The sequence below is a fragment of the Syngnathus acus genome, chromosome 21 (genome assembly GCF_901709675.1).
Source record: "Syngnathus acus chromosome 21, fSynAcu1.2, whole genome shotgun sequence".
NCBI classification, from domain to species: Eukaryota; Metazoa; Chordata; class Actinopteri; order Syngnathiformes; family Syngnathidae; genus Syngnathus; species Syngnathus acus.
Genome location: NC_051105.1, coordinates 2,602,905 through 2,621,817, shown reverse-complemented (window position 1 = coordinate 2,621,817; position 18,913 = coordinate 2,602,905). Strand labels below are relative to the sequence as shown.

General features: G+C 41.9%; 3 protein-coding genes across 3 annotated transcripts; 2 read left to right on the top strand and 1 right to left on the bottom strand.

Moving 5' to 3' along the window:
- The first annotated feature begins 139 nt into the window (after positions 1 to 139).
- slc9a2 (solute carrier family 9 member 2) lies at positions 140 to 8,207 on the top strand. The gene is made up of 13 exons (XM_037239608.1): positions 140 to 646; positions 1,175 to 1,389; positions 1,457 to 1,705; positions 3,262 to 3,512; positions 3,653 to 3,870; positions 4,193 to 4,392; positions 4,862 to 4,951; positions 5,017 to 5,087; positions 5,606 to 5,773; positions 5,866 to 5,971; positions 6,346 to 6,462; positions 6,546 to 6,633; positions 7,636 to 8,207. The coding sequence occupies exons 1-13, from the start codon at positions 364 to 366 to the stop codon at positions 7,968 to 7,970; spliced, it is 2,391 nt and encodes a 796-aa protein (XP_037095503.1). The 5' UTR covers positions 140 to 363; the 3' UTR covers positions 7,971 to 8,207.
- Positions 8,208 to 8,277: 70 nt separating this feature from the next.
- On the bottom strand, positions 8,278 to 13,081 carry mfsd9 (major facilitator superfamily domain containing 9). The gene is made up of 6 exons (XM_037239609.1): positions 12,704 to 13,081; positions 11,821 to 11,908; positions 11,062 to 11,105; positions 10,291 to 10,420; positions 9,811 to 10,020; positions 8,278 to 9,395 (listed from the first exon to the last, which is right to left on the bottom strand). Exons 1-6 carry the CDS (start codon positions 12,788 to 12,790, stop codon positions 8,602 to 8,604), a joined length of 1,353 nt encoding a protein of 450 aa, XP_037095504.1. The 5' UTR covers positions 12,791 to 13,081; the 3' UTR covers positions 8,278 to 8,601.
- Positions 13,082 to 14,332: 1,251 nt separating this feature from the next.
- Positions 14,333 to 18,602, top strand: tmem182a (transmembrane protein 182a). The gene is made up of 5 exons (XM_037239832.1): positions 14,333 to 14,729; positions 16,245 to 16,368; positions 17,258 to 17,356; positions 17,440 to 17,577; positions 18,301 to 18,602. The coding sequence occupies exons 1-5, from the start codon at positions 14,583 to 14,585 to the stop codon at positions 18,519 to 18,521; spliced, it is 729 nt and encodes a 242-aa protein (XP_037095727.1). The 5' UTR covers positions 14,333 to 14,582; the 3' UTR covers positions 18,522 to 18,602.
- Positions 18,603 to 18,913: the final 311 nt, after the last annotated feature.

Here is an 18,913-nt window from a genome sequence, read left to right as displayed (position 1 = left end):
AGTCAACTGGGATGAACCTGTTTTGTTGAACAAAACGGGAAGTTGAAATTTGCGCGTCCACGGAAACTGATCCAGTGAGGGCCCATCAGTTCACGTGACATTCAATCAGTCGTGACCGCGCCCATGTAGAGGAACTCGTGCACGCGCCCCAGGTAGACTTTTCCACAGGTGTACTCTGAGTAGTGCTCAACTTTGGAAGAAAGCAGACACACCAAAGGGAGGCACCAGACATTTGGCAAACATGTCGCTGTCGCTTTGGAATGTTTCAGCGAGGAAAATATAATGCGTGTTTAAAGTAGTTGTCGCCTTAATTAGTTGCCTGCTGGATTGGGTGAGCGCAACTCTCCGCGACGGACACTTAAAATGGATCCTCACCTCAGGAGACCTTGGCACGTTTTGCTTCTTATTTGTGGTGTTTTAAGCGTCTTGCATGGCTCCGCGGGGGAGATCTCATCTCAGCCCACGCTGGGCGGTGTTCCTGCTGGCGGTGGTGTCACGGTGGTGCCCCCGGTCCAGCCGGACGGGCCCCAAGCATATCCTGAGTCCGAAAAGGACAATTTACCCGTTTTCACCATGGACTACCTGAGAATCCAAATTCCCTTTGAGATAACGCTCTGGGTGCTACTCGCCTCTTTTGCCAAGATCGGTAAGTGTCAATAATATACAATAGGCATTTTGAAAACTAGACAGAAGCAAAACTTATCTTGACACAAAATACAAAGCTTTCACTGATCTTAGAAACTCAAGATGTAATTTTAACAATTTGTGCATCGTAATTAAATGTCGCAATCATTGGGCTATTCCTTCTGGTGTTCCGGCAGTATAATCATGCAGACGCCAAGAACAATTTTTCAAGCTACTACTGTTAAGTGACTCTGTAAAATGCATTTTTTTCTGGAGAGGATAAAGAATATATGCCCATGTGTAATATTGCATTATCTGTCTACAAGTGTTCAAATATCTTCTGCTTTTTAAAACATCAAATGTCAATCTTAACCATGATGTCAATGGTATTTTGCATTTGTTGGTATTACCATTTACAGTCCTTTCGCTTAAATAAATGTAACATGACAGCCACTCTGACAACTTATAAATCACAACTGCTCCGGATGGTGCCGATATGATCAAAATGATGCTGGTAACAGGATTTCAGAAGATTGCTCTCCTCTCTCAGGCTTTCACGTGTACAACAAGATCACCGTTTGGGTACCCGAGTCATGCCTGCTGATCAGCATCGGCCTCATTGTGGGCGCCATTATGCACTCCGTCAACGAGGAACCCCCCGCCGTGCTGACCAGCGACGTCTTTTTCCTCTACATGCTGCCCCCGATCGTCCTGGACTCGGGCTACTTCATGCCCACCAGGCCTTTCTTTGAGAACATCGGGACGGTCTGTTCAGAATACCCGAAAGGTCTCGCAGTGATACCGAGGTTAATATGTCTGCGTGTGTACGTAGGTGCTGTGGTTTGCAGTGGTGGGAACCCTGTGGAACAGCGTCGGTATCGGCATGTCACTGTTCGCCATATGCCAGATCGAGGCGTTCGGAGTGCAGGACATCAACCTGCAGGAGAATCTGCTGTTCGCCGCCATCATCTCAGCAGTGGATCCCGTGGCCGTGTTGAGCGTCTTCGAGGATGTGTCGGTCAATGAGCAGCTCTACATCGTGGTGTTCGGAGAGTGTCTCTTCAACGACGCCGTCACTGTGGTGAGTTGTTGATGGTGTTTTCTCCTGTTGCTTGTTTTGGTGACATGAGACAATGTGGGTTGTGGACAGAAGTTTGTACCAATGTTTTTACCCACCACAAAATGAGACCTGAGGGGACAGTAAATCTAGAATTTGGGTGAGGAACCACAAAAAGCTTCCCATTTTTTTTTCCTAGCACATCTTGCAAACGTAGCTTTTGCGTTTCTTTTGTTTACACCAAGCCAACCACTCCACCCTCCATTTTGAAACTCCAGTTTGGCCCCTTTTTATTGTCAATTACATGAAAGCTAGACATACCATTGTGTTTCTCTATTCTTTCCCCTCCGAGCTTAGCTCAGGTTTCGCTGCATTTCTGTGGTCGGTTTTGCCTTTTGTGTGCGTAACGCAATGTTTGGGGCATCTCGATTTAAAGAAGTTGGCTCAAAGTAACGTTCTTGGAAACATCGTTGATAAACATTCCGCTTTGCTGTTGGGAGTTTATTTGCTTAGATGTCGTCAAACCAGTTTGTGAGGGCACTCTGGCAAATGTTATGGGAGGAGTTTGCCCGCAAATCATCCGAAACTGGACTGAAGTTTCCCCCATCCCACAGTGCCCCCCCCCCCCCCCCTCTTATCTTATTGTAGTCTACATGTAACTTGCTTTGTAGTGGCCACTTGTCTTTAACGGCTATGCACTCTACAGGTAGTCTAGACAAAATGAAGGCAAACATTTAGTCATCAATAAAGAAGTTACTTGGACCCACTTTATTAGGTACACTTGGAGACTGTACTGAGGCCAACGTAAGACTTCAAAAAAAAAAAAAAGATATCAATGCTAACTTTGACAATATCACAGAGCCTTTTTGATTGAATCATTAGTATTGTTTTGGAGATCTCCACACTAAAAACCGGCTTCACTGATGCCATATCTGCTCTTTCCATAGGGGCACAAATATTAAAATATTATTTCATACATGTGGTTTCCAGTTTTGTAGAATACACTTCAGTGTTTTGTTTCAAGATATTTCTTCACAAAGATCTCAAAGTGTTCCTTGTTTTGCTTTTGTTTTCGAGATCAAGTCACATTTCTATTTTCAAACTCAAACAATAGTTAGTTTAACATTCATATGCACGTATAAATATAAAGGATTAGAGGCTTCCTGTTAAGTGGCGACTAGCTAAACAATCCTGATTGGCATGAATGATCAGATTTGATCCAAACGCTTTTACAAATATTGACAAAATGAATTTGGCAAAACAGTCACATTTTGGGTGGCGAAAAAAATCATTTTTGATCTTTTTTGTGTTTCTAATGTTTCTATTTTTTATACATTTAATATGTTTTTTAAATTTGTTTTAACTACGCATGTATTTCACATTGTTTTCATTGCATAATAAATCAATACTTGAAGTGATACAAATATTTGTCGTCTATTGTATCCTATGATATGCCGATTAGACTTTCATAGATGATTTTATTCTAGTGTATTGATTCTTGCATAATTGCTGTATCCTGCTATTATTGGCTATCAATTTTTCACAGTAGCTTTATATTGCAAATTGCTCCCTTGTTGCAGGTGTTGTACAACATGTTCAACTTCATAGCGGAAATGCCGGTGGTGGAACCGGTGGACGTGTTCCTGGGCATGGCCCGTTTCTTTGTGGTGGGCTCGGGTGGCATGGCCTTCGGCGTTTTGTTCGGCATTGTGGCGGCCTTCACCACGAGGTTCACCTCCAAGGTGCGGGAGATCGAGCCGCTCTTCATCTTCATGTACAGCTACCTGGCCTACCTGGTGGCGGAGCTCTTCGCCATCTCGTCCATCATGGCGTGAGTAGACAATCAGTGACAAAAATGGTGCGAGATGTCTTTTTTGGTAGGTTACTTCTTGTGAACCACAGTATTTCCTTTCAAAAGTTGGTTGTGAACGACAAAGATACTGGTTTCAATACATCTTCCCTCTCCGTCAGCATCGTGACGTGCGCACTCACCATGAAGTACTATGTGGAGGAAAACGTTTCTCAGCGCTCGTGCACCACCATCCGCCACGTGGTCAAGATGCTGGGTTCCATCTCGGAAACGCTCATCTTCTTCTTCCTGGGCGTGGTCACCATAACGACAGAGCATGAGTGGAACTGGGGCTACATCCTCTTCACGCTGCTCTTTGCCTTTCTCTGGAGGGGTCTCGGTAAGGACGCGGGGCTGAAGATTTTTTTGCGCCACTGCCTGTTTTTTTTTTTTTAAAGCAAGGGGGGAAAAAAGCATAATGATCTCTTGCAGTTTAGTATCGATACTAACCCAATACAGATGATGAATGTTGTGAATTTTTGAATGTTGTGTTACCGACGTTGATACAAGATATTGCAATAGATGGTAAATCTCAAGGCTCAGTATTGATGCAATAGATATTGATACTAGGAAGGCTGGAAAAAATATTGATATCGTAATTGAAGAGCATTTTTATATCTCAAGCCAACTTTTAGACTGAATCTTTGCCCCCTCCTTGGCAGGTGTCTTCGTGCTGACTCAAATCATCAACCCCTTCCGTACCATACCCTTCAACCTAAAGGATCAGTTTGGTCTGGCATATGGTGGTCTTCGAGGGGCAATTTCATTCGCCTTGGCCTTCACTCTTCCGGTTAACATCGGCCGCAAGCAGCTCTTTGTCACCGCCACCATTGCCATCATCATCTTTACCGTTTTTATACAGGTATGAGGCAACGTATGCTGGAGTACAGGAGATTGATGTTATTTCTTTTTACACACTGTCTAAGCGTTCATATGTCATCCAATATTTTGCCTTTACAAACATAATGCTTGTTTTTGACTGTCAGAGGAGTATTCATTTAACGACAATATTTTGTTCTTCGGATGTCACGAATGAAGTCAATTCAAAGTAGGATCTAGTGCTACTGCAGTAAAAAAGTTGGGTTAATTCAAGACTTTAAAAAGTCTTGCATCGCGACAAAGCTCTGACATGCTGTTACATTCCAATCCTGTAGGTGGCAGTATGTCACATTGGAAAGTCGTACAATTTAAGGTGTCACTGCACTGGTCAACAGCACATTTTAATCAGAGATTAAGCAATTAAAAATTGTTTTTTTTATAGATTTTGATGATGATGTCGTTATAAATGGGCGGGTTAAAGCATCTTTTGTCTTCTCTTCTGATCTTTGCAGGGCATCAGCATCCGGCCTTTGATCGAGTTCATTAACGTGCGCAGAACCAATCGTAATCTGGACACCATCAACGGTGAAATTCATTGCAGGGTATGTATTGGTGTTATTTGAATGTATGCTTTTGGAGCTGAACAAATCCCCCTTTGTGGTCTTAGCTGATGGAACACACCGTCGCTGGCATCGAGGACCTGTGTGGACAGTGGAGTCACTTTTACTGGAAGGACAAGTGAGTCTCACTGACATACTTGGTCAAACTTTACTTTTTCTTCTTTTTTTTATTCTTTTGTTTCAACCATGCCGCCATTGTCTGCTGTGGCACAGTGTGGGAAGTTTAGATGTGGTGTCATGTTCACTTTTGCACAGGCCAGACTGGTTTTTCTCTACCGAAATCCTCATTGTCTGTTGACTCATTGACTACAATTCACATATTCACAGTTTACTGTTACAAAAATGAAGCTCTTATCATCTATACCAGGGGTCCTCAAACACAAATCTTCACAAATCTATCTTTTTTTGAGTCAGTCAAGTATCCATTTATTGACGTCGGTCAGGCCACATGAGATAAAAGTGTCATATTCAAAACCAAATGTCCTTTGCATTCGGTGACAATTTTTACAAGTCAGTCCAGCAGATGAAAAAAGCAGCGGCTTAAAGTGCTCATTCTATTAGCCATTTACTTATACAGATATATATGTTTATATTTTTTTATAGTATTCAATATTTATCTTTTTCTGTCACTGTCAGGTTCATGAAGTTCAACACTCGCATCCTGCGCCGAATCCTGATCCGGGACAACCGTGCGGAGTCGAGCATTGTGGCGCTGTACAAGAAGCTGGAGCTGCAGAACGCCATGGAGATCCTGGACACAGTGTCGGGAGACATCAGTGCCGCGCCATCCATCGTCTCGCTGCAGTATGAAGCTGTCTTGTGTCTCTGTGTGTGATTTTACCCTCCATTTGTTGTGTTGTGATGAACTGATGAGCTTTGTCCCAAAAATATTTCAGTGAGGAGAAGAAAGGAGTTGCTAAGCCTAAGAAGAAATTCCTGGCTGCTGACCTGAGGAGCATGCATGACATTCTGGCTAAGAACATGTACAAGATCAGACAAAGGGTGAGGCCTTAGTGTTTACTCAATAATACATTAGAATACAAATATTCACCCAAAAAATATGAAATTATGAACAGCGCAGTGATTATGTAATGTACATTTTTTTCTTCTACATCTGAAGCAAAGCATTTGACTCCTCCTTAGGTATCAGTGTAAAGGACTTCATTCACAATTTTGCATAACCCATAGAGGCGCTCTGATTCTGCAGTGAAGGAAGAAGAGCGCCATCTGGCGGGGCACTGACATATGACACTTAAGCCTTATCAGTTGACAAAAATTGAATAACTTGAGCTACACTAGCTCCTAGGTTTTTTTGGTGTGATGGTTTTTGGAGACTTCAAATGGTACCAAGAAGCTCCTTATGGTTCTCCCATCAGACGACGTCATACACCAGCAAGCACGCGCTGCCCAACGACAGTCGCGCCAAAGAGATTCTCATCCGACGTCACTCCAGCATCCGACGCAGCCTCCGCTCGGGAAGCTTCCAGACGCCGGTAAACTTTGACATGCTGGTGTGAGGTTGCTGTGCCCGCTCTGCAAAGAAACAATGCATTTATTATTGTTTCTTTATTTTAAGGTGGTGCCCAAATCGCACAAGTACTTCTCACTTCCTGCTGGGAAGAACCTGGACTCTAATTTCCCACCTATGAGGCAGAGTGACACTGGTGCGTTGTTCTTTTTCATTCAAATGGGAGAACGCCGTTTAGCGAATATGAAAATGAAAACCACTGTTTTCATACGTTTAATGTTATGCATTACTAGCTACTCAGTTTTCATAATTTAAATTGAGCAGGCAGTTTTCATGTTAAATCAAGGGGCCAGCGATCCAAAAATATTACACTATGATGATTATTATTATTTTACTTTGTTATAATTGCCACAGTTAGTTGTACGAAGTTCATTTTGTTTTTACTTGTTAATCACTTCACTGGTTCTTTTATCTCAAACAAAATCTGATGAAGGCGTAAGTACAAGCCGAAACATGTCAGGTAATGCAACCTAAAATATTTAGTTTGAGATAAAAGAACCAGTGAAGTGATATAATAGCCACATTAGCCATCACTAATTGGGATTATTCAATACGTACTCTACATTTGTATGCTTTTTCAAACAAATAATTGATCAAATGTAAATTACATGACTTGATCTTGATAAATCATTGATTCACGTATTAGTGTAACAACTTAATTTAGACATTATGTATTGAGCAAAGCACATATTTATTGTTCATGGCACTCAAAACATCCTAAATAAGTTTAGTTTATTAATAATAAAACGTGTAGTACGTAGTGTAGCTGTAGCGCCATCTGCTGGATCAGTTTGCACCACTTTTTTCCCGACGCAAGTGGACAAGGAAAAGCGCATCTACCTAAGTGCAAACATTTTATACCAAGTCATCTGAGAGAAAAAACAAAAACCTTGGTTGTTTATATGCCACCTTAATGGCCAAAAATATGACACAGGAGCATATTCTTAAAATTTAATAATAATGATTCAATTCAAATGTATCTCACATAAAAACAGCACATAAATGAATAAAAATAAAAACTTGCATCTGCATTTAATCTTCAATTCAAAACAAGTGAGCTGTACTTAGGCTGTGATTCTTTTGCATCATTTTTAATTTTGACACTCGCTACGTTTCATTTGGATTGTTTTGCTTGCAGATAATCACGAAACCATGTCGGAGTTGTCGTTCCCTGCCAGACGTTCCCACTTCGCCCCGCCCTCACGCTCCTCGTCCAAGGCGAGATTTCCTCTGCACCGGCTGAACACGTTGGAGGAAGCTCCCTCCGTGGACCTCCTGGATGAAAGACGGCCCCGGAGAGGTCTACCCAGAACACATTCTTCTGCTGTTGAGCCTCGCCGCAACGCAGACCCATCAGAAAAGGTAAACGACAATGACGGCTCAACTGTGGTCGCTGCCTGGGCTGCAGAACCTCGAGAGGACACCACGAGGAACCCACTGCTAAGGAGGCCCCAATGGAAACCCCCAAAGTGAAGAGGTCAACACATGCAACATAAAAGCTTTACAGTTTGGCCATTTTGTTTCTTTTTCAAGAACTGCAAGTACGCAGCTTAAACTGAGAGGACAGTCAACAATGGACGATGTGGGCCCATCTTTAAAAGTTTAGGAATATTACCTGTAGCATTTTGAATGTAAATTTTTAAGGTGACTATTGTTTTCTTTTTTACATACAAATATATATATACCAGTAAATATTGTTTTTAATTCATGGTTGTGTGTGGATTTCCGTTTTTCTTTTTAAGTCAACACAAGCTGTTACAAAATAAATTGAAAATTTTCAGGGCGCTGCAATGAATTCCATTCATTTCAGAATGATTTTAGATATGATTGTTGTGAATCGCTGGCCTGGTAATGAAACACAAAGTTGTAGTCAAGGCACCGCTAATTAGTGATTAGGGAGAAGTGAAGGATTCTGAACACAGATTCAGATTCAGTGGTCGTTTAGTGTGATACAGCAGTGATCACTGGTGCTTAGAGTACAGCTAAAGAAGCACGACTGTCAAACCATAAAAATAGTTTTAAATATATAAACCCCCCCCCCCTCTGAACAAAATTGTACAGTATGAGAAAAAAGTTCAGTGCTTTGAAGAAAAGTCTGGTCTTGTTACTCTATTTTAGTTGCCATTTTTATCCTCCCCATCTTGCTCCATTTAGGGATTCGAACAAGAAGCACGGCCACCGCTGCGAGAGCCAGCAGCACCCCCAGACTGGGGGGGCCGCACGGGCTGAACTCCTGGGTGACACCTGAGAGTAACGGGGCCAGCACGCGACCCACGGCCGTTACCGACTGTCCGGCGCCGATCAGTGTCCCGCTACCCCGCGCCCCGCCTCTCTGTAACTCCAGGTCGGTGATGCTGGTGCGCCCAACTGTGGTGGAGATGGCAAAGAAGGTGGAGGTGAGCAGCACCTGCCACACGCCCTGGGCGCTGGCGTACAGCGTGATAAGCAGACACGTCAGGAGAGTGGAGTGCAGCAGCAGGGCTGCCATGTTGTTTCCGTAGAGCTTGGTCACGGGTCCCACCAGGAAGCCGGCCAGCGCGCCAAGAGTGCTGCTGTAGCTGATGAGGTAGCCTGTCGTCTTGGGCTTGAGAGAGAAGCGCTCCTCCATGGCCAGCGAGAAGTTGCTGTAGTACAGCATGATGGCCACGGCCATCAGCAGGCGCACCAGGAACAGGTCCCACATGTCGGACAAGGCCACCATGCGGATCCTGGAGCCCACCGAGGACAGCTGGCGCCAGGCAGGCTGCCGGGAGGACGGCCGCGTCCTCGCAATATCTGGGTAGGTCCGTGCTGAGACGTGGCTCTTGGTTGAGCAACCGTTGCTGATTGATTTGCTGGGGTTATTGGTGGCGTTACAATGTAGGATAATGTGGTCCCACGGAAGCAGCCATACAAGCCCTACAAAAGACAAACAGCATTTGGAACATTTAGAACCAAGAACTTGCTGCTCTGTATGCACTATAGCAGAGGTCCCCAACCACCGGGCTGTGGGTCATTTGGTACTGGGCCCCACAGAAAAAATATAGAAATAAATGTAGCATCTACAAAGAAAACTAAAATAAACTACAGTAGTCTGCAAGGGACAAAAATCGAAACAAGCCAAGTTGTAATGCAACATAATGGTGAGTTTATATTTTTAAGTGATTTAGATTTGATTTTATGCCAGTCGTATCATTTTATTTCGTCGTATTTACCCTCCGGACTTTAAAGGCTGGTCTGTGAAAATATTTCTGACACATAACCGGTCCATAGCGCAAAAACGGTTAGGGACTGCTGCAATATAGGGTAACTTTCAAAATGTTTATCCACCCACCTGCATTGATGAGGAAGATGGCGGCACAGGCGAGAGCAGAGGTGTAGAAGCCGCCCTCGTGCTCCGTCAGGTAGCCGCCCACCACGGGCCCCAGAATGAAGCCCACGCTGGAGGCGGCGTTGAAGTGTCCCATCACCAGGGGGCGCTCTGCCTCAGACACCAGGTCGGACAGCAGGGCTCTGCAGATGGACAGGGAGTGCTTGAACAGTCCTGAGACGGGAGACAGTCGAGAGGCTGGCATCATTAACAAACACTCGCTGACAGTGTTGACAAATATAAATCAGTAAAAGAAAACACTTTGAATTCATTTAATTATTCGGGTTAAGGTTAGTACAGTCCACTTGTCGTGTACTACATTTTCCCTCAGGAGCTACAAATGAAACTGGCTTTGGAGAATAGATGGTTGGTTGTCAACACTTTCACCAAATTAAGTTCAAATGTAAATGTATGACTGATTTCTTCCCAAGGCTTGTCACTTACCCACGGGGATCCGTGAGAGCACAAACAAAGGGATGCTGGTGGACATTCCCAGCAGGCCGTAGCCGAAAGCGCTCAGAAGTAAGCAGGTCAACAGAGACTGACGCCGACCCACCACGTCACTCCAGCTGCCCTGAAAACCGCACACAAAATATTTTGAGTCAATTACAGGAACGGCATTTATAAAGACATCGTTTTGCGTTTTGTTAGTCACGCTTTGTTGCATTTCATGATAGGTTTTCCTAATGAAGTATTTAGTCATTTATATGAAGGAATTGAGGCAGAATTAGTGGCGACCCTGAATCTCTTATTAGGCAACAGCAGACAGTTGTATTCGATTTCTACCCCATCTCTAACACACACACACGCACACAAATAATGCAATTTAGACAGAGTGAGTTTGTCCTGTTCCACGTGCAGGCTCTTGTAGACTTGTCAAGATTCCGCCGCAGGGAGTAACAGATGCCTCCTTATCATCCTAATTGGTCGCATGATCTGCCACAATTGCGCCCACGTCAGGAGCTGAGCAGAGCCCTGAGAATCTTGCATCAGATGGAATACTTAACTCAGTATCTTTTGTCAGAGTATTTCTTTCCTCAAGATGAGAAAGTGTCTATTTTGTACATGAAATAGTATATGCACCAATGCTGGAAGTACGCATTGTTGTAAAAACATTCCAAAGACAACAATTTTGCAACTATTTTGGACTACTATCACTTTGCCTATACAGTGTCAAATTGAGAAGGGGGGGGGGGGTTAAAAGTTGATCCTCACCACGACTGTGCTTGAGAACAACTGTAAGACGCCATATGTGGACCCTGCAAACAAAATAAAATCATGAGATTCGGATCAGGGAGTAATTGAACAATTATGTACACAATTGATTTAACGGGTAAAAAAAAAAAAGAAAAAAAGTGTGGGTTAAAAACAAGATACAGGAAAAGCTACATGAAATCATAAATGTATATAATATCCATCCATTTTCTTTACCGCTTCTCCCCTAACCCTATCCCAGCTGTCTTTAGACACCCTGAACTGGTTGCCAGCCAGTCGCAGTATATATAATATATATGAATAAAATATTTTAGGCATAATAACCCTAATACGAACGTTTTCTCCCCTTGCAAGTGCTAAAAGGGCATACTGTCTCCCGTGTGCTTCTTGCAAATGAGTCCAATGAAGATATAGTCTAAACACCCCAAAATTATTTCAAACCTTTTTTTAAACATTTTTCAAAACATTTTTCCCATCAATTTAGAAATATAGACTATTTTGAGTGGGGAAGTGAAAAAATACAACTGAGGGATGTGGTTGCGCAAGTGTGCACCCCTTGTTATAACTGGGTGTGGCTGTGAACCAAAATCGATGTTGGGACAAGGCAAACACTTGCCACCATAGTGCCATTAATTAACCACAAATAAAGTTTTATAAGACCTTTTCGATTTCTAGTAGAAGCCTGAAGTTATTGGACTAACGATTTGTTTTTATTTGTTGCCTTGAACGTAAGTAAGGTGGGTCGTGGCTACGTCTCACCAACAATACCAGCAACAGTCGGACTTGCTCCGAGCGCTTTGACGTGATGGCTCAACAGCGGGATGATCATGCTCACCCCAAACAAGTCCTACAAAAAAGAAAGGGGAAAAAAATAGAAGAGAAAAGCTAAGAGAACATCTAAATTTGTGTGACGTCATCACGGAAAGGATCGGTGATGGCAAATAGGATTTTGTAACTGTTAAGATGTGACGTTCTCATACCATTTTCAGAAAATGTCTTTCTAAATATGGACATTGGCGGTGAACACTCTGAAAAAGGAAGCTCTGCCTTGTTTTTATTCATTCTCCATTGCGGAGATCAGAGCAACTGTTGCCAAACTCTTGATATAAGGCTCAAGGCAAGTCATTATGTCTTCTGAAGCCACTGCTTAATGTTTTTTGAGAACATTACCTTGCCCAGTGGCTCTTCTTATCCTCCCCACTTTCAATTAGATGAAGACAGGGTTAGCAGGTTTGGCAGGTAAAAAGTTAGTCGTCAACCCATAGAATTGTTCTTATCGTGTTTTGCCATGGTGTTAATGTAAGAGGATTGCAGAACTGCCTCATGCTGCAACAGATTTTAGTGACAGGGATGCTTTGGAACAGGAGACCCTCAGAGTGCATTCTGTGTTGCCATGGCAACCTGAAATATGCACCTGACTGTCACCTGCATGACCACATTAGTTTGGTCAAATTAACAAAAGGCAAATAAGCACATACTGTTATTCAGATAAGCATGACCGTTTTTTTCAAGGTACATTTATGTGTGATCATTTTCTTTGCCGAGTTTCCATAAGATAGTTGTATCGGTTTTACACACTGAAGTGTGTCTGCAGAGTTCACAAAACATTCTAGTGTGTTTTAGCTGCTGTCACTTTACTCACCATGAAGCCAACCACATAGATAGATTGAATAATTCTCGTCCGTCCTCGTGGTTTCTGATACAAAGTGCTACATTTGTGGTTGCTCATCCTCCGTCTCTGACCGCACGCCTGACGGCAACGCGGAAGCGCACATCCGACTTGGGAGTTTCACGTCAAAGATTCGGCGGTTGTCTCTGAAAGGGGGTGACCAACAAACAATCCGGTTTGTTTCTTCTTTAAAGGAAAGTTCGCCGCTAAAAAAGCGGAATTCACAACATAAAATATTCGACTCTCATACCGAGATGGCGAGACCGTGGTTGTTCTTGTTTTGTACGGACAAAGAAATTCGGGTAGACCAGTTCGACTACCCCATGTTAACATGAACGGTTGGTATCATCCTTGACGTCACGTCTAAAAGCGGAAGTGTTTCTTTTCGTAAACAAATAATGATTTTAAAATAACAAACGAACACGATTCATACCCTTGGGACTTTTTTTCTACACAATTGCAAAGTTTTGAAGGTGGAACAATTTTTTTTCCATTTTCACAACGAGTTTGTTTCTTTTCCAAAGAGTTATGAAAAATACAAATTCTGTTAATCTTGTTTATATAATTGACAAATACATGTGTGAAAAGCCCTAGCTGATTTTTTTTCTCTATTTTTTATATATTGCACTTTTTTTTCCTGTATTTTAATTGCTAGTGTATACTATGTATTGTTGGTATTTTGTGTTTCATTTTGATACACGCCATTGTCATATACTGTATGTTTGACACAAATGTTCATTAAAAAAATGGATGGATGGATGATGGATGGATGGGAAAATTACCTTACTACCTGGAAACTTGATATTAATATGTGTTGCTCAACAATTGTTACGGGAAGACTATTAACCAGCTGATCAGCATTTGGTCTTTCAGTCATTTATAACTGCAAGGGCAAGTGTTGGGTGTGGTCGGGTCACACCAGTGTGTAAATGAGTCAAGCGTCTACATATAGGTTCACCGCTAAATATTCCCCTGAGACGCTACTTAGCCTGCAGGCCAGTTGGTTCATGTTATCTTGTACCTTTTATCCTGATCAGGTATTGACAAATGAGTAACTATGTTATATATGTTATACTCTACAACCAATGGTTCCCACTGGAATGCTCAAAAAGGTCAAGACACATTTGTCTGTAAAAATAAACAATAGTAATATACATAAATAAATATAGTATAAATAAATAACATTTTGATGCTGAAATTATCTCAGCGTGCATGATGTTATTGAGTGCCGAATGTGAAATCGGAAACTAATATCGGTGTGTACTGCTGATTTTGAAGGCCTTGAGCAGATTAAATTGCCGTTACCATTGCAACACTAATTGGACAAAGGGTCAACAACACTGGAAGCAGTGCTAAATACTTGGAAAAAAAGAAGAGATTTGACTCTTGGGGATAAATTAGTGCAATTTTGTGGAACAAATGTTATGTACGACAGTGCTTCTTCTGGTCTTTAGACCACTGCCATCCCACCACTGATAATATCCTAAATTACGTGCATTCTGCTGCTGGGGCAGAATGTGGCGTCCTCACGGTCTCACCCTGACATTCCCTCGTCACTCTGGGTGTCCAGTTGCTGCTGCTGGTCCCATTCCTTACACACTTCCGCAGCAGTTGGAGTGTTTGGGCAGCAGCCGCCTTCACTCAGGCCTCAAAATAGCACAGAGGGCTGTGTGATGGGTGGGCAGGGGTGTCCAGAGAGGAGTCATGTGCTCCAAACAGTCGACTGTCATAGAGCTTGACACGCTGGTGTGGATGTGCTCCAGCATCTGAACATTGTCACATGCGTCAACTAGTGTAGTTGATTGTGCACACTTCCTGAACCACTGACGCATTATTTCCCCCCAGTGTGGCCATGAAGCTCAGCTTGGCGTTGTTCTTTGCGGGTCTGTTTGGGGCCTTGGCGGTGGTCTTCATCCTCCTCTCATTCGGAACTGATTACTGGCTGCTGGCCTCCGAGAGTTGCCATCCACCTTCTGATGACGATCGCAACGCTGGGGAGGTAGGTGATAAAGCGACAGTGATTACCAGATTGATTACTGTATTGTTTTCGTCCCGTGTTAAATGAGTGAGAGTCAAAGGGTTTGTGATTCCAATGTCAAACAAAACCTGTCAAACCATCATCATTCATGACATCAGGAAACATCACGAGAAAGTTCAACGAGCCTCCACAGCAATGGTGGAAAATGCTCAAGGGCCACATTTGTTTTGTCAAATAGACGAATGACACCCATATATTGTAGATGAGTTGAAAAAAGTTGTTCAAATGTCCCATTGGGGTCCAGAAATAGAATCACTGCATTGTGTCGTACAAACAACCACATAACTTTGCGTAAAAATCTGCTAGCCTTATGCTAACATATAATAAGAAATGGCATTGACAGGCAATAGCACTGGTGCTGCTTTAAAACTCACTCTTTTCAAGACCCACAGGAAAGTGTGGTCAACGATTACAAATACACCAAACTGAAAGAATAGCCTTTCTCCTGTCACCAAGAGAAAAAAAAACATTTTTTCATTTATTCATCATTATTATTATTTTTAAATAATCAGTAGTAGAAAAAAGGCAGCTGTGCTCATCGCTAAAATGGAACATGATTATCATCTACCGGTTGTTGTTCATCAGTAAAGTTTGAACATATACTTGTCAGTGGCAGTATGTGAACACAAACAGTGGAGCAACATATGTAGACATACATAACAAACAGTACTCAGACTCACTCATCTTCTGTGACGAATATTATCTGCGTATTATTACTGTAGAGTGGCTTACTGAGGAGCTGAGACTGTCCATGGGAATTTGTATGCTAGTATTATACTGCCCCCAGGTAGCCAAATCACGCATACTCGAATAAAAAACACATTGAATTCAAACAGAAAGTGTAAAAAAAGGTGAAATGTCAAAGGACTGCAACAAATTTATAGTCTATACTATACTGGGAAAAATCTAAACAATCAGTTTCTGCATCACTCAACAGATTGTGTTCAACTTTGGATGCTCTACCATGTAGGCTTGCGGTTTTGCCGAGTCTGGAATGTCCAATCAGGAGATGAAATGCATGGCAGAGAGGCATCGCCATGGGACTTCTTCATGTAATCACACTCACAGTTGAGTGTGTGTGCAGCTATGCAAAGCTTTCAGCACGAGAGAAAAACAAATACCGGCAGTCCCAGCGGTGGAATGATGTCAGATTAAATATCACGAGAACACGTCTCGCTTTAGAACCACTTGCTTTTGCTTTCAACGATAGCTATGAGATATATAAAGATGGGGTTATACTGTATACCGTAAATACACCCATGGCCACAGCTGTTAGTGAGTGTAACTCACTCAATGGCTAAAACATGAGGGACACATAAACAATCCAACGATTGCAATGGAAAGACTGTCACAAATTCAAAGATAATAATGCTCACTTTTGATTGATTTTGGCCACCATGTCGAAATTTTGGGTGCACACCTGCCCGCCATGACACGGAACACCTCATAATGCGAAATTGTTTTTTCCCCCTCCAGCATGGTGATATTTGGGCAAAGAACGTCACCAGTTGGGTCACTTTCTACCATGAGGGCTTCTTCTGGAGGTGCTCTTTTGGGGGCAGTGTGGAAGAAGAAGACTTGCAATGGACAGTTTGGTTCAGTAAGTCAAACTTTGTGAAAAACTGGAAACCCGGCATGTCGATGCATGCTACTCATTGGCGACATGTTCAGTTTTATGTTGTGTCTATGAAAAAAAAAAAAGATTAGTGTATGTATTTTATGACCGTTTCATGCTGTTGTTTTAATCAATAAGAGCGTGACAGTCGTCTAGTCCCCAACTTAGAATATGTTCAAATATCTTAGCCAAACCTGTGAAGAAAAACTTCCAGAAATGTACCTAAAATTGTCAACAGGACTACACGGTTCGGAAGTGGTTAGCACATCTGGCTCACACTCAAGAGGTTTTGGACCTCACCAAGGTTATAACAGTTGGGGACTTTTTATTATAGTTAGTTTTTCATTTGTTTTGACTTTTTTTTTCCAAACATTCGGTCAGTTTTAATTCGTTTTTGTAGAGATTTTGCTCATTTTTATTCGTTTATTTTTCATTTCAAAAATGCATAACTTTAGTAATTTTTGAACTATATGGAGTATTTGCCAAGTGCAAGACAAAAAAGGGTCACTGAGTGCTATTGTGGAATAAAGTAAAGTAAGCTACAATTCCCAAACCACTGTTCAATCGTCATTCTTACGTACGGCCGTACAGTCATAACAAAACAAATTCATAAAATAAACCCCAAAGGTCACATTTTTACTTTGGGTTAACACAAATTGGGTTATTACGTTGAATATTTTTCACTTTGTTGAATACGGTTCACTTTTAATTTGTTTCGATTTACCTCCTCAAGTGATATTGAATCTCACACGTATGACTGATTGGAGACTTTGAAAGTGTTGAGTCTTACTGCACATTGTAAAGATGGTCATGTTCTGCCTTTTTTTTTTTAATGCATTTTTTCATGAATGTCCTTTTTACTTTTCCTCCACAGCAAATCAGCCTTACTCCAAAGTGTGCATCCACGCCTACCTTTTCCCATTCCCAGTGTCCCATCACACTCACAACGCCACGGCCTATGAATCCGCCATAAGTAGATACTATTTCTATTTGGTATATTTCATTCCATGATTATTCCGCAGATCCATGTGCAATAAATATGGTTTCTTCTTTTAGTCTACAGAGGCTTCTGGAGCATTTTCATGCTCATCGGCGTGGCGGCTGCGGTGCTCGCTGGTTTCATCATCATCTGCGCTGCCCCCTTTGCCAGCCACTGCTTGTACAAAACAGGAGGTGGCTTCTTCCTGGTATCTGGTGAGAATTTCAACAGGATCTTGTTGATCTCTGTATAATGCCGTGGAAATGTGCTCTTTTTCCAGATTCCATCATTTTTGGATCGTCACAGCATTTTAAATTCAAAGACAAGCCATGCATGCAAAAATGACTTTTTCCAAGATAGGGCTGACAGGTTTGAATTTGTTTTTAAAATAGAAACTGATTTGACTTGGGCTGTCTTTGTGAGGTATTGCGTTTAGATTGATAATCTGAAATCTATGTGTCATAAAAAGAAAAAAAATGACGTGGGCAAAAACATTTTCTCTATACTGTCTAGCATAGGTGTCAAAGTCAAGGCCCGGGGGCCAGATACGGCCCGCCACATCATTTTAGGTGGCCCGCGAAGACAAATTGTGCATCGAATTGTCAATATCAAAATTTCAAATTGTTTTTACTTCTAGAAAATGGAGATATTGTTAACAATTTTTATTACCATTCCTTTTTTGAAATACTTTTTATTTTTAAATCACTGATTTTAGTTCAATATTTCATTTTTAAATATTTAAACTGCTTTTATTAGTCTCTGTTTTGAAAACTAGTTATTCATCAGTTGGTTGTGTAGCCTATACACAATATGAGACGTTCATACATTTATTATTTTAATGGCCCTTTGAGGCAAACTATGACTATGTTGCGGCCCGCGACAAAAATAAGTTTGACACCCCTGCTGCATAGTGACTCAATGGTCATCATCATTATTAGGTTTCTTCCTGCTGTGTGCGGTGGTGATGGACGTGATCTGGACTGAGGTGTTGGACGTGGTGGACGTCTACGTGAACTACCAGCGTTCCACCGTGTGTTCAGATTACCAGCTGATCATCAACTACGGCCTCTCCTTCATCTTCGCTCCCATCGGCATCTTCTTCTCTCTGTTGGCCGGCCTCCTCTTCCTCTTGATTGGCCGAGCCATCAGGATCCACTAACTGTGGGGAATCAAAAGGGAAATGCGTGAAACTCAAAACACTTCCATTTAGAGTTCATGAACTACAGTACTGTGCAAAAGACATATAGAGCTAGAAAGTCAGTGCTACTTCCTTGTTCATGGAGGAGTCAAAGACAGTCAATTGATAGTGTGGCAGGCCTAAAAAAGCAGTATTATTTTTTTTCAATCTGTGATACATCTTTATAGATTTATATTATTTTTAAAAAATTCAACAAAAATAATCAGAATAAAGTTTTCTTTAGCCTTTTTATGACAAAATAAAGTCCAAAAGTAAAAGCAGAAATTAATTGATTGATTGACACTGTTAGAGAGGTATAATTTAACAGGTCTGAATGGTGATCATTAAGATTCTTGAGGGTGGACTTTCACTTC